Source organism: Emys orbicularis, chromosome 23 (genome assembly GCF_028017835.1).
Source record: "Emys orbicularis isolate rEmyOrb1 chromosome 23, rEmyOrb1.hap1, whole genome shotgun sequence".
Classification (NCBI taxonomy): domain Eukaryota; kingdom Metazoa; phylum Chordata; order Testudines; family Emydidae; genus Emys; species Emys orbicularis.
Genome location: NC_088705.1, coordinates 10,887,322 through 10,907,289, shown reverse-complemented (window position 1 = coordinate 10,907,289; position 19,968 = coordinate 10,887,322). Strand labels below are relative to the sequence as shown.

The 19,968-nt window shown below is 56.2% G+C and overlaps 1 protein-coding gene across 1 annotated transcript in view; it reads left to right on the top strand.

Moving 5' to 3' along the window:
• The window catches only part of SLC9A1 (solute carrier family 9 member A1), a 53,567-nt gene extending 34,252 nt beyond the window's left edge, over nucleotides 1-19,315 (top strand). Inside the window, exons 2-12 of the mRNA XM_065421606.1 lie at nucleotides 845-1,305; nucleotides 7,752-8,002; nucleotides 10,573-10,790; nucleotides 11,823-12,025; nucleotides 12,809-12,898; nucleotides 13,355-13,425; nucleotides 14,300-14,473; nucleotides 14,660-14,774; nucleotides 15,856-15,957; nucleotides 16,350-16,422; nucleotides 17,968-19,315. Coding sequence (XP_065277678.1) covers nucleotides 845-1,305; nucleotides 7,752-8,002; nucleotides 10,573-10,790; nucleotides 11,823-12,025; nucleotides 12,809-12,898; nucleotides 13,355-13,425; nucleotides 14,300-14,473; nucleotides 14,660-14,774; nucleotides 15,856-15,957; nucleotides 16,350-16,422; nucleotides 17,968-18,290 — 2,081 coding nt within the window. The 3' untranslated portion in view covers nucleotides 18,291-19,315. The remainder of the gene's footprint in view (nucleotides 1-844; nucleotides 1,306-7,751; nucleotides 8,003-10,572; nucleotides 10,791-11,822; nucleotides 12,026-12,808; nucleotides 12,899-13,354; nucleotides 13,426-14,299; nucleotides 14,474-14,659; nucleotides 14,775-15,855; nucleotides 15,958-16,349; nucleotides 16,423-17,967) is intronic.
• The last annotated feature ends 653 nt before the right edge of the window (nucleotides 19,316-19,968 follow it).

Here is a 19,968-nt window from a genome sequence, read left to right as displayed (position 1 = left end):
CCCAAGCTGAGTGGGAGTTCGCAAGTTAAAAACAAGTCCCCAACTCAGCTTCCAAAACAAAGGAGCGACCCTGGTCCACAGGACGTTGTTGCCCAGTTCTTTGTGCCTGGATGTTTCAGCGAGTTTCGTCTGCAGAGGGAGGGCTAAGGAGCAGCTCTGACTGGCCTCAAAAGAGCGGAGGGTCTGCTTCAGAGTCAGTGGTCGCTGTCCGTGCTAGAGGTGCTGGGCTCCTTGGGTAGGAGACTGGCAGCCAGGGCTATTAAGGGGGTGTTGCAAAAGCCAGCTGGTGCTGGCCTAGTGTCCTTTGGAGCAGCATTGTGTGGGCAGCGTACTCTCCACCGGGGGCATATTTGGGTATAGGCTTTGTAGGTCTGATGAGCAGAGCTGTAGCAGTCAGCGGCTTGAGCCCTTCAGACTAGCAGTGGTGGCGTCGCTGGGGTGGCCGTAGAGCTACGCCATTAACAGGTAGCCTCTCCTGTCCGTGGAAGTTCATAGCTTCTTCTGTTCCCTGGCCTGGAAATGAACCACAAAGATCTGCCAGGTCATCTTAGTCCATCACACTCCTATCTGAGCCACTCACATGCATTTGTCTGCAGCTGCAAGGTAGGGCAGTGCTAATATCCCCATTTTACAGATGAGGCACAGAGATGAAGTGACATGCCCGAGGTGTCTGAGTCGGTGGCAGAGTAGGGAATAGACTCCATGTCTCCTGGGTCCCAAGCCAGTGCCTTAGCCACAAGGCCACCCTTCCTTTAATCAGCAAATGCATGTCTCAGTTGTTTGATGCTCACTACCGGGGGGGCTGCCTGTTGTAACGTGGGTGCAACTGTCTTCTCTCTCCTAGGTTTCCATGTGATTCCCTCTGTGTCCAACATCGTGCCGGAGAGCTGCCTCCTCATCGTGGTGGGGCTGCTGGTTGGGGGACTCATCAAGGGGGTCGGGGAGAGTCCCCCGATCCTGAAGTCGGACATCTTCTTCCTCTTCCTCCTCCCGCCCATCATCTTGGATGCCGGCTACTTCCTGCCCCTGCGCCAGTTCACGGAGAACCTGGGGACCATCTTGATCTTTGCCGTGGTGGGGACGCTCTGGAACGCCTTTTTCCTGGGCGGGCTGATGTATGCCGTGTGCCAGATCAGCGGCACTGGCCTGGGTCACATCGGCCTGCTGGCCAACCTGCTCTTCGGCAGCATCATCTCGGCGGTGGACCCGGTGGCGGTGCTGGCTGTCTTCGAGGAGATCCACATTAATGAGCTCCTGCACATCCTGGTGTTCGGGGAGTCCTTGCTGAATGACGCCGTCACTGTGGTGAGTGAAGCACGTGTCAAGCTGCTTGTAAGGCCCTGTATTTGGCCTGGTGGCAGAGCTCCCTTGAGGGCAGCAGAGTCTAGATTGGAGGGCAGGGTGGATATGATTGGATTAAAAACAAAGAGGAGTCCTTGTGGCACCTTAGAGACTAACAAATGTATTTGGGCATAAGGTTTCGTGGGCTATAACCCACTTCATCAGATGCGTGGAGTGAAAAATACAGTAAGCAGGTAGAAATATACCGCACATGAAAAGATGGGAGTTGCCTTACCAAGTGGGTGGGGGGGGGGTCAGTGCTAACGAGGCCAATTCAATCATGGTGAATGTGGCCCATTCCCAACAGTTGACAAGAAGGTGAGAGTATTAACAGAGGGGAAATTATTTTTTGTAGCGACCCAGCCACTCCCAGTCTTTAGTCAGGCCTAATTTGATGGTGTCAAGTTTGCAAATTAATTCTAGTTCTGCAGTTTCTCGTTGAAGTCTGTTTTTGAAGTATTTTTGTTGAAGAATGGCCACTTTTAAGTCTGTTAGTGAGCGTCCATGGAGGTTGAAGTGCTCTCCTACTGGTTTTTGAATGTTACAATTCTTGATTTGTGTCCATTTATTCTTTGGCCAAACCAGACAGTCTCTACGCAAATGTACATGGCAGAGGGGCATTGCTGGCACATGATGGCATATATCCCATTGGTAGATGTGCAGGTGAACGAGCCCATGATGTCCTGTCGCCGTGATTGGATTAGATGCTTTGCTTGCTAAACCCTGGCGTATGAGTTGCACTGACTTAGATCTCCCCTTAGACTCTGACTTGGTAGTGGGGTGGGGGTTAGGTTACCACCTACACTGCAGCCTGGGGTGTGACTTGCAGCTTGTGTTGAGGTGCTGAAGCTAGCTAGTGAGCGGTGAGGACGTGGTGGTGCAAACTTCAGCACAGGCTGCACAAGCGAGTGCATACCGGGTGGGGGGTGTCAAGTGAGCTTGTGCAGTCTGTGCCACCAGGTCCTCACTGCTATGTGCTGTGTGTGACACACACACACACACACACACACACACACACAGTCCCCCGCCTCGGTGTAGACGTAGCCTGAGTTGCATGTGGGTGATAATACTGTTAGCCCTTCTATAGGGCTTATCTGGAGATCTCAGGTAAAGCATGTTGGGGACGGGGACGACGACACTGAGCACAGACTGGGTAAGTGAGTTGCCTGAGGTCAGGGGCAGGAATAGAATTTGGGTCTCCGCTGGCAGGGCTGCGAGTGTTCGGTGCCTAACCCAGCGGGGCCCTGACTCACAGCTGGGGCTCCTTGGTGCTGTGATAATAGCAATCATTAATAGTCGTGTCCCTCACCACTTCCGCTCCCATTACACTCCTCTCTGAACTGATCCCTGGCAGCGCTGATGCCCTCTGGTTGGGGTAAGTGGGCAGCTGATGCCCGCTGTTTGGTGGACGTGATGCATCTATCCCTCTCTGCAGGCTGCAGCGGGGCTGGAGAGGAGCCAGACAGGAAACAGCCTCTGATACACACGCTGTCACTTGGTAATGAAGCAACCCAGCAACACTTTCCCCCCCCAGTCCCACCGCAAAGGTTCCTCAGGATGGAGTTTGCTGGACTATTTTTAACTCTGTTTCTTTGCAAAAGTTGTACAGTTCCTCCCTGGACCCCGGTCTGAGCAGGGCCTGATGGGAGCCTTTCACTGCCCAGGGCAGCGGCCTCTTCTCCTTTCCTACCCCCATCCTGCAGCCCGCTCTCACCTCTCCATCTGGATAGATCAGCACTGCCTGGGACTGGGTTTTTTGTATTGGTTTAAACTTGAGAGAGGACGTACACGGTTTAGAGCGCTCAGCCAAGCCTCTAATTCCTTCCTCCTGCCCAGTGCCAGCGGATTTATTTTAATGTCTATAGAAAACTCTGCTGAGCTCTCTGATAAGGGCAAAACTGCAAGCTTGGCTAAACTCTCCCGCAAGGGCAAGGGGTGACCTGCTTTGCTGTGTGCTGCCGCCTGGATAGGCAGCGGTGGGAAAACCTCTCCCAGGGCTGGGCTGTGCGTGGGCTCAGAGGCCCAGCTTAGCTGGCGCAGGTTTATTCTATGTGCTCGGGTCTCACCCTTCTAGCAGGAGCTCCCCAGCAGTCGAGGGGGTAGTGGCGGAAGAGCTTAGTGCCGATTGCTCATGGGAGAGGAGAGAAGGGAAGGGCGAGGGGATGTTTAACACTGACCGAAGGGGGTAGATATTTGGAAACCGTTCAGCAGTTTGCTGCGTGTGTTGGCATCAAAGCTCACCTGGGACTTGGCATCCTGCTCCGAGGCATTTCTGGGACCAGACAGTCCATCCGTGGGGTCTACACCTAAATCGTGGTCTGCGAGGATCATTCAGGGGAATAGCCAGGCTGGAGAGCTAAGTATCTCCAAGTCCCTTCAAACAGGATATTCTGGCACCCTGGTCGGAGCCAGTTCTGACACCTGCCATCCCTAGATAACAGGTGTAAGCGCTCCTGGCTATGGAGATCTGTCTCCGGTCAGCGTACCCGTGTCTGTGGCAACATGGGTGCTAATCTTGGAGTGAAATCCGTGTCTCTTAAATTTGTTCCCTTCCAGGGGATGAGCTGGGCTCAGCTGCTACTTGGGCATGGGACATGGTTCTGTAAATAGGCTGCGAACGTGCTGCATTGCTGAGCCCTAGAAATCTGGGTCTGCTCTTGCTCTCGGCAAGGGAAAGCACTGAATGCACTGCCCACGCATGCTCCCTCCCTTGTTAGGTGTTGCGTGCAAAGGAAAATTTCCGGGGCCCTCGGTTCTGCGGAGGACGCCGTGGCCCGTGCATTGGGTGTTCGGTCGGAACGTGAAGTCTGCCAGAGCCTTTGGAACAGGGATGTGAGTCTCCTTCCGCTTGCAGGAGCCGCTTCACTCTGCGTTCGCAAGAGCCCTGGCCGCGGCGGCTCTGTGTAATACAGAAGTGACTGGCTGCATCCTTTCCGGGGGTGTCTCAGGATGAGCCAGCGGTTAGGCCTGTTAAAGGAGGCTTCACTTTCACTTTCAACGTTTAGCTTTACAGAGCCATGTGCCACGGCCCCTTACGAGCTTCCATAGCTCTGGCTGTCTGCCTGCCACTTGCCATGTGCACACACTCAGGGAGTCTACCTGCCCAGCCCGTCCCTGCAGCCTGGGCAAAGTCTGGACCTGGGGCCGTAAAGGGATCAAATGCCAATTATGTGCTGGGCCTGGGTTGCTGTGTTTTTTACAGTGCTGGTCGTTGCCTTTGTTCTCTTGCGGCGGGGCCCCGCAGCAGGGGGGCAAGCACCTGGTCAGGCATGGGAAAGGAGAGGGGTTTGCTGACCCACCCTGGGCTAGGCTGGGTGTATGAGGTTTCTGGCCCACCCTGTATTGTGGAAGGGCCTGCAGCTCTGCAGATAGCAACTTGTCTGACAGGTTTATCCCTTTGTTGGGTGCCCAGGTGCGGCTGGCTGACTGGAGGGCGGGTTCATGGCTCTCTCCTTCACCCCAGACTATGCAAGGCAGAACCAGTCCCTCCCAGGGGGACCTGTTCTGCTGCTGCAATCACTGTGCTTAAGAAGCCGTTCCTCCAGAAAGTTGTTTTAGGATCCCAGTTCTGAATAAACAGCTCGGCCTTCCAGGAGCAGAGGCTGTAAAATTGCAGCCCAGTGCCATGGAAACTGGAGCAGGAGCGTCACCGAGCAATAGAAAGGAAAGAATGATCAGGATGCTCTAGCTAAGTGCAAGCTGGGGTCTCCGTCCTGTCTGAGACTGTACCCACCCTGGCTAGCAGCGTGATTGCCCCACGCCCGTGTCCCAGGTGGGAAATGAAAGAGAAGGGATCTGCATTCGCCTGGGCTGCTCTAGAGAGCACTGAGCAAGTGGGTTGGCTACAGAAGGGTGACTGCGGTGGAAGGCTCTTGGGGGCAGGGTTAAGGTCCCGGCTAAGCTTCTAAGCTACACGCTGGCCCTGTGGGGATTGTGTAGATAGAGCCCCGAATAGGGTGACCAGATGAGAGGAAGAAAATATCGGGACACATTGCGGGGCGGGGGGGGGTTGCCGGCGGAGCAAAAAAAAATATGGGGACTAATTGATCGGTCGGGATGCGGGACAAACGTCTAAATATCGGGACGTCTGGTCACCCTAGCTCCGAAGAGCAAGAGACTGACCTTTAATATAATCTTCGGGGTCTCTTCTGGCGAGGTGCGGCCTCTTCCCCATACGGATATTGGGAGCCTTTGGCAGGGAAGAAAGAGCAGCGCCCCAGGGAATGAGGTGGGGTAGGGCTCTGGGCCTGGTTGTTGCCAAGGGAAATCCTGGTCCAAGGGCTGGCTGTGAGAGTGCAGGTGTTGGCTTGCCTCGGTGTCCAGAGGTTAGTGCTACAAACAGCAGAACACCTCCCGCTTTCTTCTAATCTTCTGTGCTTCTTTTGGGTACAATGGCTCTTATTGTACGTCCCGTCTGTCCGCTTCGGAGCCTGGCTGCTCAGTAGCCTACCCAGGGTGATCAGGAAACTGATACGCAAGCGAAGAGGGAGGTGTCGTGACTGTCCCACTGTCTGCGACTCCCTGCCCCACAGGCTCTTAACTGCTCTTGCTAGGCCTTGGGGAAGGCACCAGCTCTTTGCACTCATGGCCGCCTGGTTGTAAAGTGCTGTTCTGGGGCTAAGGCTGCGGCTGACAGTACTTAGCCCTTTGCTCTGCTGCGGCTGACACGGTATTTTGAGCTGAATCCCATAGCCCTGAAAGGCATCTCGGCTCCACTGGGTTTGGCTAACGGAGCAGCCCCAGTGCGCACTGAGCTAACCAGGCAACCTTGGGGCTGCAGCTGAGATGGCAGAACTTGAGCAGGGATTCTTGGATTTTAACGGTCTCCCACTTGCTGTTACACTGTGCAGCCCAGGGGAGCTTCTGATTTTTCAATCTCCGTGGCCCGGGGTGACCCCACCCTTAATCTTAGACTCATAGATTTTAAGGTCAGAAGGGACCATTATGATAATCTAGTCTGACCTCCTGCACAACGCAGGCCACAGAATCTCACCCACCCACTCCTGTAACAAACCCCTAACCTATGTCTGAGTTATTAAAGTCCCCCAATCGTGGTTTAAAGACCTCCAGCAAGTAACCCGTGCCCCACGCTGCAGAGGAAGGCGAAAAACCTCCAGGGCCTCTGCCAATCTGCCCTGGAGGAAAATTCCTTCCCAACCCCAAATATGGTGATCAGCTAAACCCTGAGCATGTGGGCAAGACTCACCAGCCAGACACCCAGGAAAGAATTCTCTGTGGTAACTCAGATCCCACCTCATCTAACATCCCATCACAGGCCATTGGGCGTATTTACCTGCTAATAATCAAAGATCAATTAATTGCCAAAATTAGGCTGTCCCATCATACCATCCCCTCCAAAAACTTATCAAGCTTAGTCTTGAAGCCAGATATGTCTTTTGCCTCCACTACTCCCCTTGGAAGGCTGTTCCAGACCTTCACTCCTCTGATGGTTAGAAACCTTCCTCTAATTTCAAGTCTAAACTTCCTAATGTCCAGTTTATATCCATTTGTTCTTGTGTCCACATTGGTACTGAGCTTAAATAATTTCTCTCCCTCCCTGGTATTTATCCCTCTGATATATTTATAGAGAGCAATCATATCTCCCCTCAGCCTTCTTCTGGTTAGGCTAAACAAGCCAAGCTCTTTGAGTCTCCTCTCATAAGGTGGGTTTTCCATTCCTTGGATCATCCTAGTAGCCCTTCTCTGTACCTGTCCCAGTTTGAATTCATCCTTCTTAAACGTGGGAGACCAGAACTGCGCACAATATTCCAGATGAGGTCTCACCAGTGCCTTGTCCATTTTAGACTGCAAACTCTTGGGAGCGGGGGCTCTGTCTCCCGGTGCTAGGAGCTGTACAGACACAATGAGGCCTGTGTCGCAGTCTGTGCTTCTGGGCCCTCCTGGAATACAAACAATTAGAGCTGCGAGGCTTGCTTTGGAGAGCCGTGCACCCTGCAGGCAGGGTGCTGAGATCAAGTGAAGCACCAGTGAACCAGAAGGGAAGGTGGCTCGTAGGGCTAGTTTCCCCCCCCCCCCATCCTTTCCCAGCTGCTGCGTCCCTGGGGTGTTTGCATGTCGCACGCAGCCGAGCGCCACTTACTTTTGCATTAGATTTGATGGAACAAATATTCCAGGACGGCAATTACCAAAGGGTTTGCACGCAGCAGGGCGGGTGCTGGCTATGGAACCAGGGGCTTAGCTATGTGTTTCCTTGCCATGTCGCAGACTAATGCATAGTCCCTTTGATGCAGATCTCCCGTTGGCAGCCTCTGATCAGGGCTCTCCCGTCAGGAGCTTCACAGGAGCATGGCTGGCTGCTTGAAACAGCCCTCTCTCTCTCACCAGCCCCCTGGGCTAGATGGACCTTTGGTCTGACCCAGTAGGCCCATTGTTATGTTCTCCCTTTCCAGGTGCTCTACCACCTCTTCGAAGAATTTGCCAACTTCGAGCAGGTGACAGTTACTGACATCATCCTGGGCTTCCTCAGCTTCTTCGTGGTGTCCCTGGGCGGCGTCTTCGTTGGTGTGATCTATGGAGTCATTGCCGCCTTCACCTCCCGCTTCACCTCCCACATCCGCGTCATTGAGCCCCTCTTCGTCTTCCTCTACAGCTACATGGCATATCTGTCGGCCGAGCTCTTCCACCTCTCCGGCATCATGGCGTGAGTACTGGCTGGGCGGGACCGTCGCACTCAGCACACTAATATACTCTCTGCCTGGGCTTAGTTATCAGGGTTGAGCTGTGTTTGGCCAGGTCTGCACTAGAAAACTAGGTCGGCATAGCTAAGTCGCTCAGGGGACACACACCCACACCCACCCACCCCTTGGCGGACAGCGCTGGGTCGACGGTACAGTTCTTCCATTGACCTAGCTACCGCCTCTCGGTCCCTCCTGCCGGCATAGATAGCTGGGCCACTGGAGCGTTTTAAGTGTAGACGCACCCTAGTAGGGTGACCAGATGTCCCGATTTTGGGGTCTTTTTCTTATATAGGCTCCTATTACCCTCCACCCCCGTCCCGAATTTTCACACTTGCTGTCTGGTCACTCTACACCCTCGTGACATAACTAGGGATGTAACATTGGCCACATTGGATCAGGCCCCTGATCCATCTAGGCCACTATCCGTTCTCTGACGGTGGCTTCACAGGAAGGTGGAAGAAACCCCGCAGTGGGCAGCTATGGGATAATCTCCCCTTGGGGAAATCTCCTCCTGACCCCTGTTAGAGCTCGTGTGATCCTGACACAGCAGGGTACGATCCCTCACGGAGTGCGCTAGTGTTTCCTGCAATAGAGCCAGATAGTCTTGTTCTCCGTAGAAACCTCCGGCCCCTCTTTGTATCAGGCCGTGTTCTTGGCCCTGACGATACCTGCTATGGGCTTGCCCCAGTTGAATTACATCGATTCTGCTAATGCAGGGCCCTAGCGCAGCCTTGCTGAGCTGGGGGAAGCCCGTGTTGTGCCAGTGCAGTGCACCTACATCAGGGGTTTGCACTAGAGCAGAGGTTCTCCAACTGGGGGTCGGGACCCCATTTTAAGGCTTGCTGGGGCTCGGGGCTGAAGCCTGAGGGATTCAGCCCTGGGCGGCGGGGCTAAGGTTACAGGCCCCCTGCCTGGGGCTGAAGCCCTTGAGCTTCGGCTTTGACCCCTTCCCCGCCCAGGGCAGGGGGGTCTGGGCTTTGGCTCCCCCACCCGGGCAGTGGGAATCAGGTGGACTCAGGCTTCAGTCTCCCCTCCTGGGGTTGTGCAGTAATTTTTATTGTCCGTGAAGTTTGAGAAGCCCCGCACTAGAGGAACTGAACTGGAAACAGGGTGTGAGGGTAGTTAACCATTAGAGCAACTTACGGATCCTCCCTCCCTGGGAATTCTTAAATCAAGATTGGAGGTTTTGCCAAGGCCTGCTCTAGTTCAAACAGGAAGTGACGGTAGCAGTCACTTCCGGCCTTGGAATTGATGAACTGCATCACCGTGGTTACCCGAGTGCGAATTTCCTGATCGTCAGCCGGGCCTAAGGTGGTCGCCAGCGAGAGCCAAACCCTGCAGGGATCAGAGGCCTTTTCAGGGTTTTAAATTGCATGGGGACAGGAGTTCAAATGTCCATCATATTGGTTCCAGAAGTGGAAGCTGTCCTGGAGAGTGAGCTTGGGGGTGGACCACTTAATTCCTTCTCAGCAGTAACACTGATCTGCACTCAGGTAGCACTATCATCAGAAGGCCTCCAGGCATATTAGATGGGGAAACTGAGGCATAAGAGAAGGCTTTCTCAAGCTCACACCAATCAGAGCTGCTAATAGAACCCAGTCTCCTGCTCCAGCGACTCTAGCTCTGTGCCAGGCCCGTAGCAGTAGGCATGGTCAGTTTGGCTCCTCCATTCCCACCCTTGGATGGGTGCTGAGCCCCTTAGGGTATACTGCGAACCCGCGGCAGCGAATGTCCGAGCCCCTGTCAATTGACTCGGGCTTGTAGGGCTAAAAATAGCAGTGTAGACCTTTGGGCTGGGGCTGGAGCCCAGACCATGACATCCTGTGAGCAGGGAAGGTCTCAGGGCCCAGGCTCCAGCCTGAAAGTCTATGGGGCAGTTTTATAGCCCTGCAGCCCAAGCCCTGTGCCCCCAGAGTCAGCTGACTTGGGCTAGCTGTGTGGGTCTTTTATTGCAGCGTAGCCGGGAGAGTTTGCTTTCACTGCAGCTGGCTTGAGCTCACACTAAGGCTGCTTCTGCAACCTCTCCTGCCCTGCCCTTGGGGCTAGAGAGAGGCCTTGCCGCCTCCTTCCCTGCCTGTCACTCCTGCTGTGAATGGAGCCGAATCAGCTGCATCGTGGGCCTGGTGAGTCACTGCAGTGCTTTGTTGCCAGAGAGGCCAGCGTGCCAGACACAGCATGGTGAGCCCTTTGCTTACAAAGCACCCTGTGCCCCAGTCCCAGCCTGCCTCCAGTCACGTTCCTGAGCCGTGCCCTGCCCGGGAACTCCTCTGTTGCTTTCCTTGGTGGCCCCAAGTAGCTGCAGGTGGGTCCCGGACTCCGGCCCCACCTGCACTGGTGTTTGTCCTTCGGGCTGTGCAGCGCTGACTTTCTCGTATCTGGTCTCTGCTGACTGGCGGAGCTGTGATAAAGCCAAAGGAGCCCTAAGGTGCTGCTGAGGCCAGCGCCGCTCCCAGGGCAAGGAGCTGATGACAATCCTGCTGGGTGCTGGTTTCCCTGGGTGCTGTTAAGTCCTCTCCCCTCCTCCTCCCTGCAGGCTCATCGCCTCCGGTGTGGTCATGCGCCCTTACGTGGAGGCGAACATCTCCCACAAGTCCCACACCACCATCAAGTACTTCCTGAAGATGTGGAGCAGCGTCAGCGAGACCCTGATCTTCATCTTCCTGGGGGTCTCCACCGTGGCCGGCCGGCACTACTGGAACTGGACCTTCATCATCAGCACGCTGATCTTCTGCCTCATCGCCAGGGTGTTAGGTGAGGCACCGGGGCCCTTTCTGGTGGGGTTGCTCTCATGCCCTCACCAAGCACGGGGACTCCCCTGGAGCCGGAGAGCAGCGGTACTGCCACGTGAAGCTGGCTTCTCTGAGCCCTAGATAGGGGCTGTTGCTATTCTCGTCCTCGCTAGGTAGATCACGGAGCTGGGAGGCTGCGGTTGCCTGGTTTCTAGGGAGCATGCAGCACTGCAGGGGGGGCTGGGAGGAGCACTTATCGGGGCTTCTGGCATTCGCGCCCCAGCACTTGGCCTCTGGAGGGCTGGGTTCCAGCCTGCCTTGGGTCACAGGCTGAACCAGGCAAGGGGCCAGACTGGTCCCTAGACACCACTTTCCCCCCATTAGCCGGTGCTCTGGATTGACTCCCCTGGAGCCCAAAGGGGCCTGTGCGTATCCACAGAACAGGAGCGCACGCACCATCGCCGTTTCCTTCTCGGACCTGGGCTGCAGACGGCCCAGGGGAGGCTGCTCCGCCTGTGTGGCCCCTTTCAGCCCTCAGGCAAGGGACATTTGGGATGTTCCTTTGTAGACCCTTGTCCATGGGGAACTGGACTGCGACCTGCCCTGCCCAACCCCTGAGCAGCCTCCAAGTGGGGGTATCTGGCTACTGCCAGCCTGGGCTGGGCTCAGACCCGGGAGAGGTTCTAGCATAGGCTGTACCAGACATTATGCTGTGTCTTAGAGGCCGGGGATAGGATGATTAGAGCTGGGGGTTGCAAGCCAAGATTTGGGACAGGGGAGAGGGACCCCCACAGAGCATGGGGACCCTAGCATTGTCAGCCTTTGGCTTTCACTGGAGCGCTCTGTGTTTCACCCCTTCCCCCAATGGCAATGGTTTGTGCTGCATGTGGCTGGTTCCGCTGATGGAATAACATGGCTGGTGTCTGTCAGGAGCTGACCTTAGCCGGGGGGCGGGGTGTGTGGGTGTGTGTGTGTGTGTGTGTGTGTGTGTGTGTGTGACTCTGCTTGTGTAACCTGGAGGAGGTCTGTCCTGTCCTCCCTGCTCGCTCTCCAGGTGTCCTGGGCCTCACCTGGTTCATCAACAAATTCCGCATTGTGAAACTGACCCCAAAGGACCAGTTCATCATCGCCTACGGTGGCCTGAGAGGGGCCATTGCTTTCTCGCTGGGTTACCTCCTGGATTACGAGCACTTTGACATGAGAGACATGTTCCTCACAGCTATCATCACAGTCATCTTCTTCACGGTCTTCGTGCAGGTAGGCGGAACTCCCCTTCCTGGCCTTGGTGTGTAGCCAGGCACCCTGACAATGTGGCGATGGGCGTCAGTCAGGAATGTTGTTTCCCTGGCGCTTCTGGCTGAGGAGCAGATGTTTGGGTCCATGGCTGCTGTCGAGGATGAGCTGTGGGACAGCCCAGTGACACACCCTGGCAAGGAACTCTGGATGTTCCTCGCTCTGCTGCTGACTCACTCCATGACTGTGGGCAGATCCCTTCCGCTCTCTGGGCCTCAGCTGCCCTGTCTTTTTAAAATGGGGTAGTGACACTTGCCTGCCTTTGTCCAGCTCTTCGGGCTCGCTGGCTGGGAAATGCCGAAGATTTGTCACTTTGTGAGCTCCGTGATTCTCAGCAGCTTTCAAAGGCCGTGATAAGTCCAGAGTGGCTCCAGCCTCTGCCTGGCATCACCTCTGTGCTTTGTTGTCTATTCTAGGGAAGGGTCCCCCTGTAATGTCAGCCTCCTGGGGGCCGACCACTGGATTCCCATGGCACAAAGAAACAGGAGGGCGGCTTGCACCTCACAGGCAGAGGGGTTCGAGCCAGCTAGAAAATATACAGCCTGTTGTTCTCTCCAGCTGTGACAGTCCTAGGCCTTGGAGGAGGTAGGAGGCACCTGGAGTGCCTGGGTCCATTGTGTCCTGTAACAGGACTGACTCCAGGAGGGCAGGGTTTGCTCCAGGGTAAGGATGGTGCCACCACCAGGGTTGATGCCCGTGCTTTGCTCTCTCAGCCGGGCTCTCACAGGGGTATGATCTCCTCCCTAGGGGATGACCATTCGCCCCCTGGTGGACCTGCTGGCTGTGAAGAAGAAGCAAGAGACGAAACGCTCCATCAACGAAGAGATTCACACCCAGGTAATGGCTCTCCCAACCCGGGGTCCCTCCCTGGCGCTGCTTTCCTGCGCTTCTCTGCCTTCTCAGTCCTCTTCTGTTTCTGCTCCCCTGTCCCAAAGGCGGGAACCCAGGGAGGCGTGCAGCCGGGCACTGCCTATAAGCTGGTATCCAAGGTAAGGGGGGCGGGAGGGGACAGTTAAAGGACTCTGCCGGGTCCCTGTCATTTTTAGTGCACATTCTCTAACCAAGACCTTCCTGTTGTAAGCAGTAGCGGAGCAGCCAATCAGGATAGGCCTGTGCTGCCACCCAGAGGCCGATCCTCCTGGAGCTGCGCCTAGTAGCCTCATGCTGTAGTTGAGCGAGGCTCAGCCTGACAGCCCACCAGCCCCGGGTTAACTGGGAGGGGTGGGGAGAGAGGTCTGGCCGGTGCACGCTCCCGAGGCTGAACAAACGCTTTTTGCTTTGCGCCCTCTCCAGTTCCTGGATCATCTCTTGACTGGCATCGAGGATATATGTGGCCACTACGGCCACCACCACTGGAAAGACAAGTGAGTGCGGCGCCCGCGTGTGCAGGCTTTCCGACGCCGGGGGCAGGCAGGCGTGTGGGGGGGGAGGGGAAGCTGGGGCAAGGAGCAAGAATTTTCGATGCAGCCTAGCAAGCTCAGGTCCCCCAGTTCTTGCAATGCCCTGAAAGCCTGCTCCGCTCCAGCTCATTCCAGGAACCCCTGGTGAGAAGCAAAGGGAGGCGCTGCTGCCGCATAGAGCTATGCTGTGCCAGAGGCCTGTGTTCCCTTGTCCTCTTCCCCCACCAGCCAGGATGCCCTCGGATTCCACCCAGCCAATTCCAGCCCAGAGCACAGTCCATAACTGCCTTGCTCTGCGTGGGAAGTTCAGCTTTGGCTCTGCCTCCTGGCTGCCTGCTCTCTGTATGGGGGCTGCCAGAGAGTGTGGGGGACTCGCTACCGAGGGAGGGAGGGATTTGCCAGGTGCTGGAGCGGGGAGGGTCAGCACCGGCTCCTTGATGGAGAGGGGTAGCAAGATGCATCTCTGCCTTTGTTCTCATCACCGCGTGACCCAGCAGCCCTCTGCTGTGCTCAGTGGATCCGATGCCAACGCTGCAGGAGTGCGCTTGCCGGTCCTGGATATCCCTCTGGCCTTGATGTCACCTGTAGCTGATGGGCATGTGCGGCTCTTCAGTCTCTGAAGCATATTGGGGCCCTGGGCACGGGGGGAGCATGTCAGACCCCTGGGCCTAGACTCCTCCGCACCCAGAGGAACCGAACTCGATCGATCTGCTGGGCTCGCTGGTTCTAAGGGAAGACACGAGGACGCTGGGCATGATGCTAATCAAATGGGGCAGGGACTTTAGGGTCATGTCCTGATACATCCCCTTCTCTCTTCCCCTCCCCCCACCCCGGGCAGGCTGAATCGCTTCAACAAGAAGTACGTGAAGAAGTGCCTGATCGCGGGCGAGCGGTCCAAGGAGCCACAGCTGATTGCCTTCTACCACAAGATGGAGATGAAACAAGCCATCGAGCTGGTGGAGAGCGGAGGGTTGGGCAAGATCCCCTCTGCCATCTCCACGGTCTCCATGCAGTGAGTATACCTTGCTGTTTGCTTTACAGGGGTAGCTAACTTCTGTCAGTGGCTCCCACCGGCTCTAAATCCCTCCTTCCAGCCGTTCTGCCCAGCTTCCTCTTCCCAGCGCCTCCCTCCTCGGCTGCCGTAAAGCCCGGCTTTGAGGCTCCCTTCCTCCCTTATCTTTGCTGTCTGTCTGTCCAGGAACATCAATCCCAAAGCCCTGCCCGTGAAGCGCATCCTGCCAGCGCTGTCCAAGGACAAAGAGGAGGAGATCCGGAAAATCCTGCGCAACAACCTCCAGAAAACCAGGCAGAGGGTAATGACTCGAATCTACCCGCAGGTTGCCTCCTTGCAGCTCAGCCCATCCCCTTGGGGGGGGATGGGGAGGAAGGAGAGAATTTCCAAATAGGGCAGCTGGGACCCATGTTAGTGTACTTACCCGCCTCGTCCTCATTGTCTACCTGTGTCCATAAGAACGGCCATAGTGGGTCAGACCAAAGGTCCATCAAGCCCAGTATCCTGTCTTCCGACAGTGGCCAATGGCAGGTGCCCCAAAGGGAATGAACAGAACAGGAAATCAAGTGCTCCATTGTCACCCAATTCCAGCTTCAGGCAAACAGGCTAGGGACGCCATTCCAGTAATTCCCAGTCCTTTCCTCCCCTTCCCTTGTTAGGCTGTACCGAGCCTGAAGAACCACACAGCTGGGCTGGAGGTTGATGTGGTGTAGGGAGGAAAGCTGGCCTTGTGGTTAAGGCCCTGGTTTGGGACCTAGGAGATCTGGGTTCAAGTCCCCAGCTTTGCTAAATGGTCTGTGATCTGGAGCAAGTCACATCATTTCTCCGTGCTTTGGTTCCCCGGCTGTAGAACAGGGAAAATAATCCTGCCTTTGGCTTGTGAGCTCCTGGGGGCAGGAACTGTATGTTTTGTGCAGCACAGCGGGGCCTGATCTCGGCTGGGGCCTCTAGGTGGTAAGGGTCAGGGGGGGTGTCCCAGAGAGCCCCGGATTTGTAGTAGGGGGCAAATGTCTCTTGTGCTGCCCTGCACAGCCGGAGCAGGGGTGGAGGAGGGAAGCTGCTGTAGGACAGGCATTGTTGAGCTCTGATCATGGCTGTGCTATTGTAGCCAGCCAGGAGGGTGAGTGGGGGTTATTCCTCAGGGGCTCCTCGGTGAGCTAGGAGCACAAGTCCCATTGTTTTTTGTGATGAAATCTATGGACTTTTGCTGCTAGCTCTGGAGACGTGTGGCAATGCCATGCTGGGAGTTCCTCGGAAAGCTGCCGACAGCCCTGTCCCTGTGCTGGGGAACAGGCTCGGCTTCTCGCGCGGCAGAGCCGAGAGTGGGTGCCTTGCATATTTCCCATGTGTCTTACCCTGATCCGTTTTGGGTCCCTTCTCAGTTGCGATCGTACAACCGGCACACGCTGGTGGCCGACCCTTACGAGGACGCTTGGAACCAGATGCTACTGAGGAGGCAAAAGGCCCGGCAGCTGGAGCAGAAGGTGCGCTGGGGAGGAGGGAGCTGACGGCTGGCTGCGGTGTGCCGGGCGGGGAGGGGAGCGTTTGCACAGCGTGTTTCTCACTCCCGCTGAAGGAGACTGGGCCCAAGTGGCAGCCAGTGAAATGTGGCGACCCTCCGTGGCTCTCCTTCCAGACAACGGTGGGGTTTAGGGCATTTAAAGTGACCCCACCGGCTCGTCCTAAGGTGTGTCCCTCACCAGAGCAGCTGAGCTGTCTGTGAGCTGGGGATGGTGCATCTGTTTCCTGTGACTCCACTGGGAGCCTCACTGCTTCTGTTTGCCCCATCCCCAGTGGGGCACTGCCCCCACCAAGACCCCCGTCCTGGCCCTTTAGAAATGTGAGCTCTCACGCCCGCGTGGCCTTCTGATTTCAGATCAACAATTACTTGACAGTCCCAGCACACAAGCTCGACTCTCCCACAATGTCCAGAGCACGCATCGGCTCAGGTACGTGGGGGCTGCCGGAGGGGGAGGGTAAAAGGTGGCCTGGGATGACACGGGAGACGTGGCGATGGGTGTTGCTTACAGCAACTGTTCTGCTGCACTAGTGCTGATGATGACCCAACCCCTTCTGCTCTTCACGCTTCCCTTTAAAGGCCAGCTCTGGTCATGATGACGCAGGCCCCTGCAGTTTCCTGTTCCTCTTGCTTCCAGACCAGCCGTGCTCAGTTCCCAGTGTGACAAACTCCCCCTAAAATCCAGCTGAGCTTCGGCCCAGCCACATTAGCAGGGCAGCGCTGTGGAAAGTGCCACGCCCACCGGTCCAGGCCCCGCACCAGCTAGTCCTTTGTGTCATTTCCCCCTCTTCCTCCCCATCCCCCGAAGCATGTCCAACACTTTGCGGAACACTGTATTGGCAAGGCCTGAATCAAACACCCAGGGAATAGAAAAGAAACCCACGTTGCCGTTCGGAGCGAGAGTTTGAAGTATAGAGGAAATTGTCAGGAGCTCTGACAATTCCCACCCGTGGCCACGAGGGGGCAGCCTTTCCAGCTGTCTGGAGTGAGCCATTCCTGGCATGGGGCAGTTGCTGCTGCATACCTGACCCATAGCTGTTCAGGGCCCAGTTCCCAGGGGGTGCTGAGCTCCCACTGACGTCTGTTCAAGTGGGGCCAGGCTCTGGAGATGAAGCCCTGAGTCTGCAGCTGAGCCTCCTGCTCGGGGAAGGTGTCATGCGTGCAGCTCAAACTGAGCCCTGTGGGCAGGGTCTGTACACTGTAGATTCCCGTGCACTGTCCCGAGCCCCAGGCAAAGCAAATATTCTCGGGGCACTTGAAAAGGTGCATGCAGCTCAAGCACTGTTTTTACGTAGCCGGCATCTGTGCTGAGCTAGCAGTGTCCTCTCTCCTGGGCTTCCTAGCCAGCCGAGTGAGTGGGGCTGCCTTAAAGGGTCTGCTCTCGTCAGCGTTTGTTGTTTTTTTTAAGCCTTGAGCGTTCACTCTTTAGAAAGTGAGCTCTGTCCTCGCTCCGGGCGTGAGGTTCGTGACGATTTATTGCCATGTATAAAACTGTCCCCTCAAAGCGTTTTACAGACATTGACCGAAGCCTCAGACTTGCCTGTGTGGTCGGTCAGTAGTGTCGTGAACGCTTTTTTTACATACAAGTTAACCGAGGCTAGGAATGGGTTAAGTGACTTGCCCAGAGTCTCGACAAGCCATGAATGAACCCAGGAATCCTGACTCCAATTTCCCCAGCCCTCCACCCTGCCCTCCAACCACTAGCTCCCACTCCCAGCAGTAGGAACAGATCCCAAGATTCTGTACTCTGAGCTCCCCACCCCCCGATTACTAGATCATATTCTCTTCAAGCGCTGGGAATAGAACCCAGGAGTCCTGACTCCCATCCCCCCTGCCCTAACCACTAGACTCCACTTCCCCCACACTATTTTTTAATGAGTGGTCTAAGAAAACTCCACCTGGCCCTCTGGGTGAATTGAGGGCAGCTGCGTTTGGTGCTGAGATGGTGACTGTTCGCCCCGCTCTCTCTCTCCAGACCCGCTGGCGTATGAGCCCAAGTCGGACTCGGGGAACCTACCTATCATCACGATCGACCCAGCCTCGCCCCAGTCTCCGGAGTCCGTCGACTTGGTGAACGAGGAGCTGAAGGGCACGAGCTGCCTCCCACCGTCGCCCGAGGAGGATGAGGAAGGGCTCGTGATGCACGTGATGGAGCCTTCCTCGCCGGGCACTGACAACGTCTTCACCCCGGGGGCCAGCGACAGCCCCAGCAACCAGCGAATGATGCGGTGCCTGAGTGACCCTGGGCCTCAGCCCGAACCCGAGGAGGGCGAGCCATTCATCCCCAAGGGGAAGTAGCAGCGGGTGCGTTGCCGGATCTGGCCTGCAGGGGGAGCTGCTTGCACACACATGGATTCTTTTATTTCCCATTGGTTCCCCTGGCGCTACCCTCGGGGTTTGGGAGGGTGGAATGGGGTGGCTGCCCTGCCGAGGGAGCGTTGGCTGTGGCAGATGAGGAATCCTTTGCCCAAGCGGAGGAGAAGACCCCAGCAATTCTCAGCGAGAAGGGGAGCCCATGCATTCCAGCCTGGTCCTTCAGTTTTCATGCGCTGCCCTGGATGGCTTTCCCTTGCTGAATGCGGGGGGTCTGAAAGGAGCCCTGCTCTACGGGATCCGGCTTACACAGGCGCTTCGTGGCTGTTGGAGACACTTTCCCCCAAGGGCAGATCTGTGCTGTTTACCCTGCCTCAGACGCAACCCTAATCCTTGCCAACTCAGGGACTGCTGCAATGGGTGTGGCTGTGGGTTACTCCCCAGACGGTCTGCGTGAGGGAAGAGGGCTCTAGGCTTAGCCTCTGCCCAGCTTGGTTACCTGCTGTAAGTTAGCGTCCCTGTCCCAGAGCCAGTGCGGCAGCCGGCCTTGCCACTGGGGCTGTTGCAAGCAGAGGGTGTCCCTCAGCAGAGGAGCTGGAAACCCCGCACTGTCCTGCACATGCTCTGCTGCAGGTGCTACCGCACAGCCCATCTCCTTCCAGCAGCCTCAGCGGTGCTCGGCTCACCCTCTTCCCCAGCTGAGCAGGGGCCAGCTTGGCTTAGAACTGCAGAGTCAGTTCTGCGGCCGCTGTCGCCTTGCGTTGGCTGGTGCCTCCAGCTGCCAGGCTGTCCCCCGCCCCCCGGCAGCCAGATTTTTAAATGTCTTTGTTCAGGGTTAGGGTGAATGCAGCATTTTAGGTTCTTCAATGAAGGGGTGGGTAAAACTTAAAAAAAAAAAAAAATTTCCATATAGCCATAGGGGGTCACTGTGGTTCCATGCCCTGGAAGTCTCCTTTCTCTCTGCATTCTCTCACTTTAAAGCTTTCGCTAGAAATATACTGCTGGGGAGCTTGCTGCATGCCGCGAGGCAGAACCTGAGCCACAGGGGGGCTCCGAGCAGGGGTGGGTGAGCCTCAGCCCACCCATCATCCCCTCCAGGGTCAGCCCCCCACTCCCTCCCTATTCTGGGCAGGGTCACCGTGTGGAATACCCTGACACCCCCCCCCCCAATTGGTTGGCGATTTTCTGATTTGATGATCTAGGCGTCTCGTTTTAAACCCCACCCGGATCTAGAGCTGTATAAAAGGAGCGTTTCTGAACCAAAGATGGTTGGATGGGTTGATTGTACATAGGGAACAATGCTCTTTTTTTTTTTTTTTTAAACACTGCATATATTTTCTTACCTGGTGACTTAATGAACGTGGGCTGGGCCTTGGGACGTCCAAGCCACTCGCCCTGCCTGGCAGGGGATGCCGCCTCCATGGTCTCATACTGCACATTCCTTAATGTAAAGCTTTAATAGCCTCTGACAGGCAGGGAAGTCTCTCCACCAAAGGGGCCAGTCCAGGGAAACGGGGCCAGTGCGTCCCAGGGGTTGGGGTTCGCCCGTGTTTCTAGGTTGGGTCTGTAGACTGTTCCCATAGCTGGTATCCCTCCTCCTCCCTCCCCCACGGATGGACCCATTCAGGGGCATCTGATCGCTTCCTGGCATGTAGTACAGCCT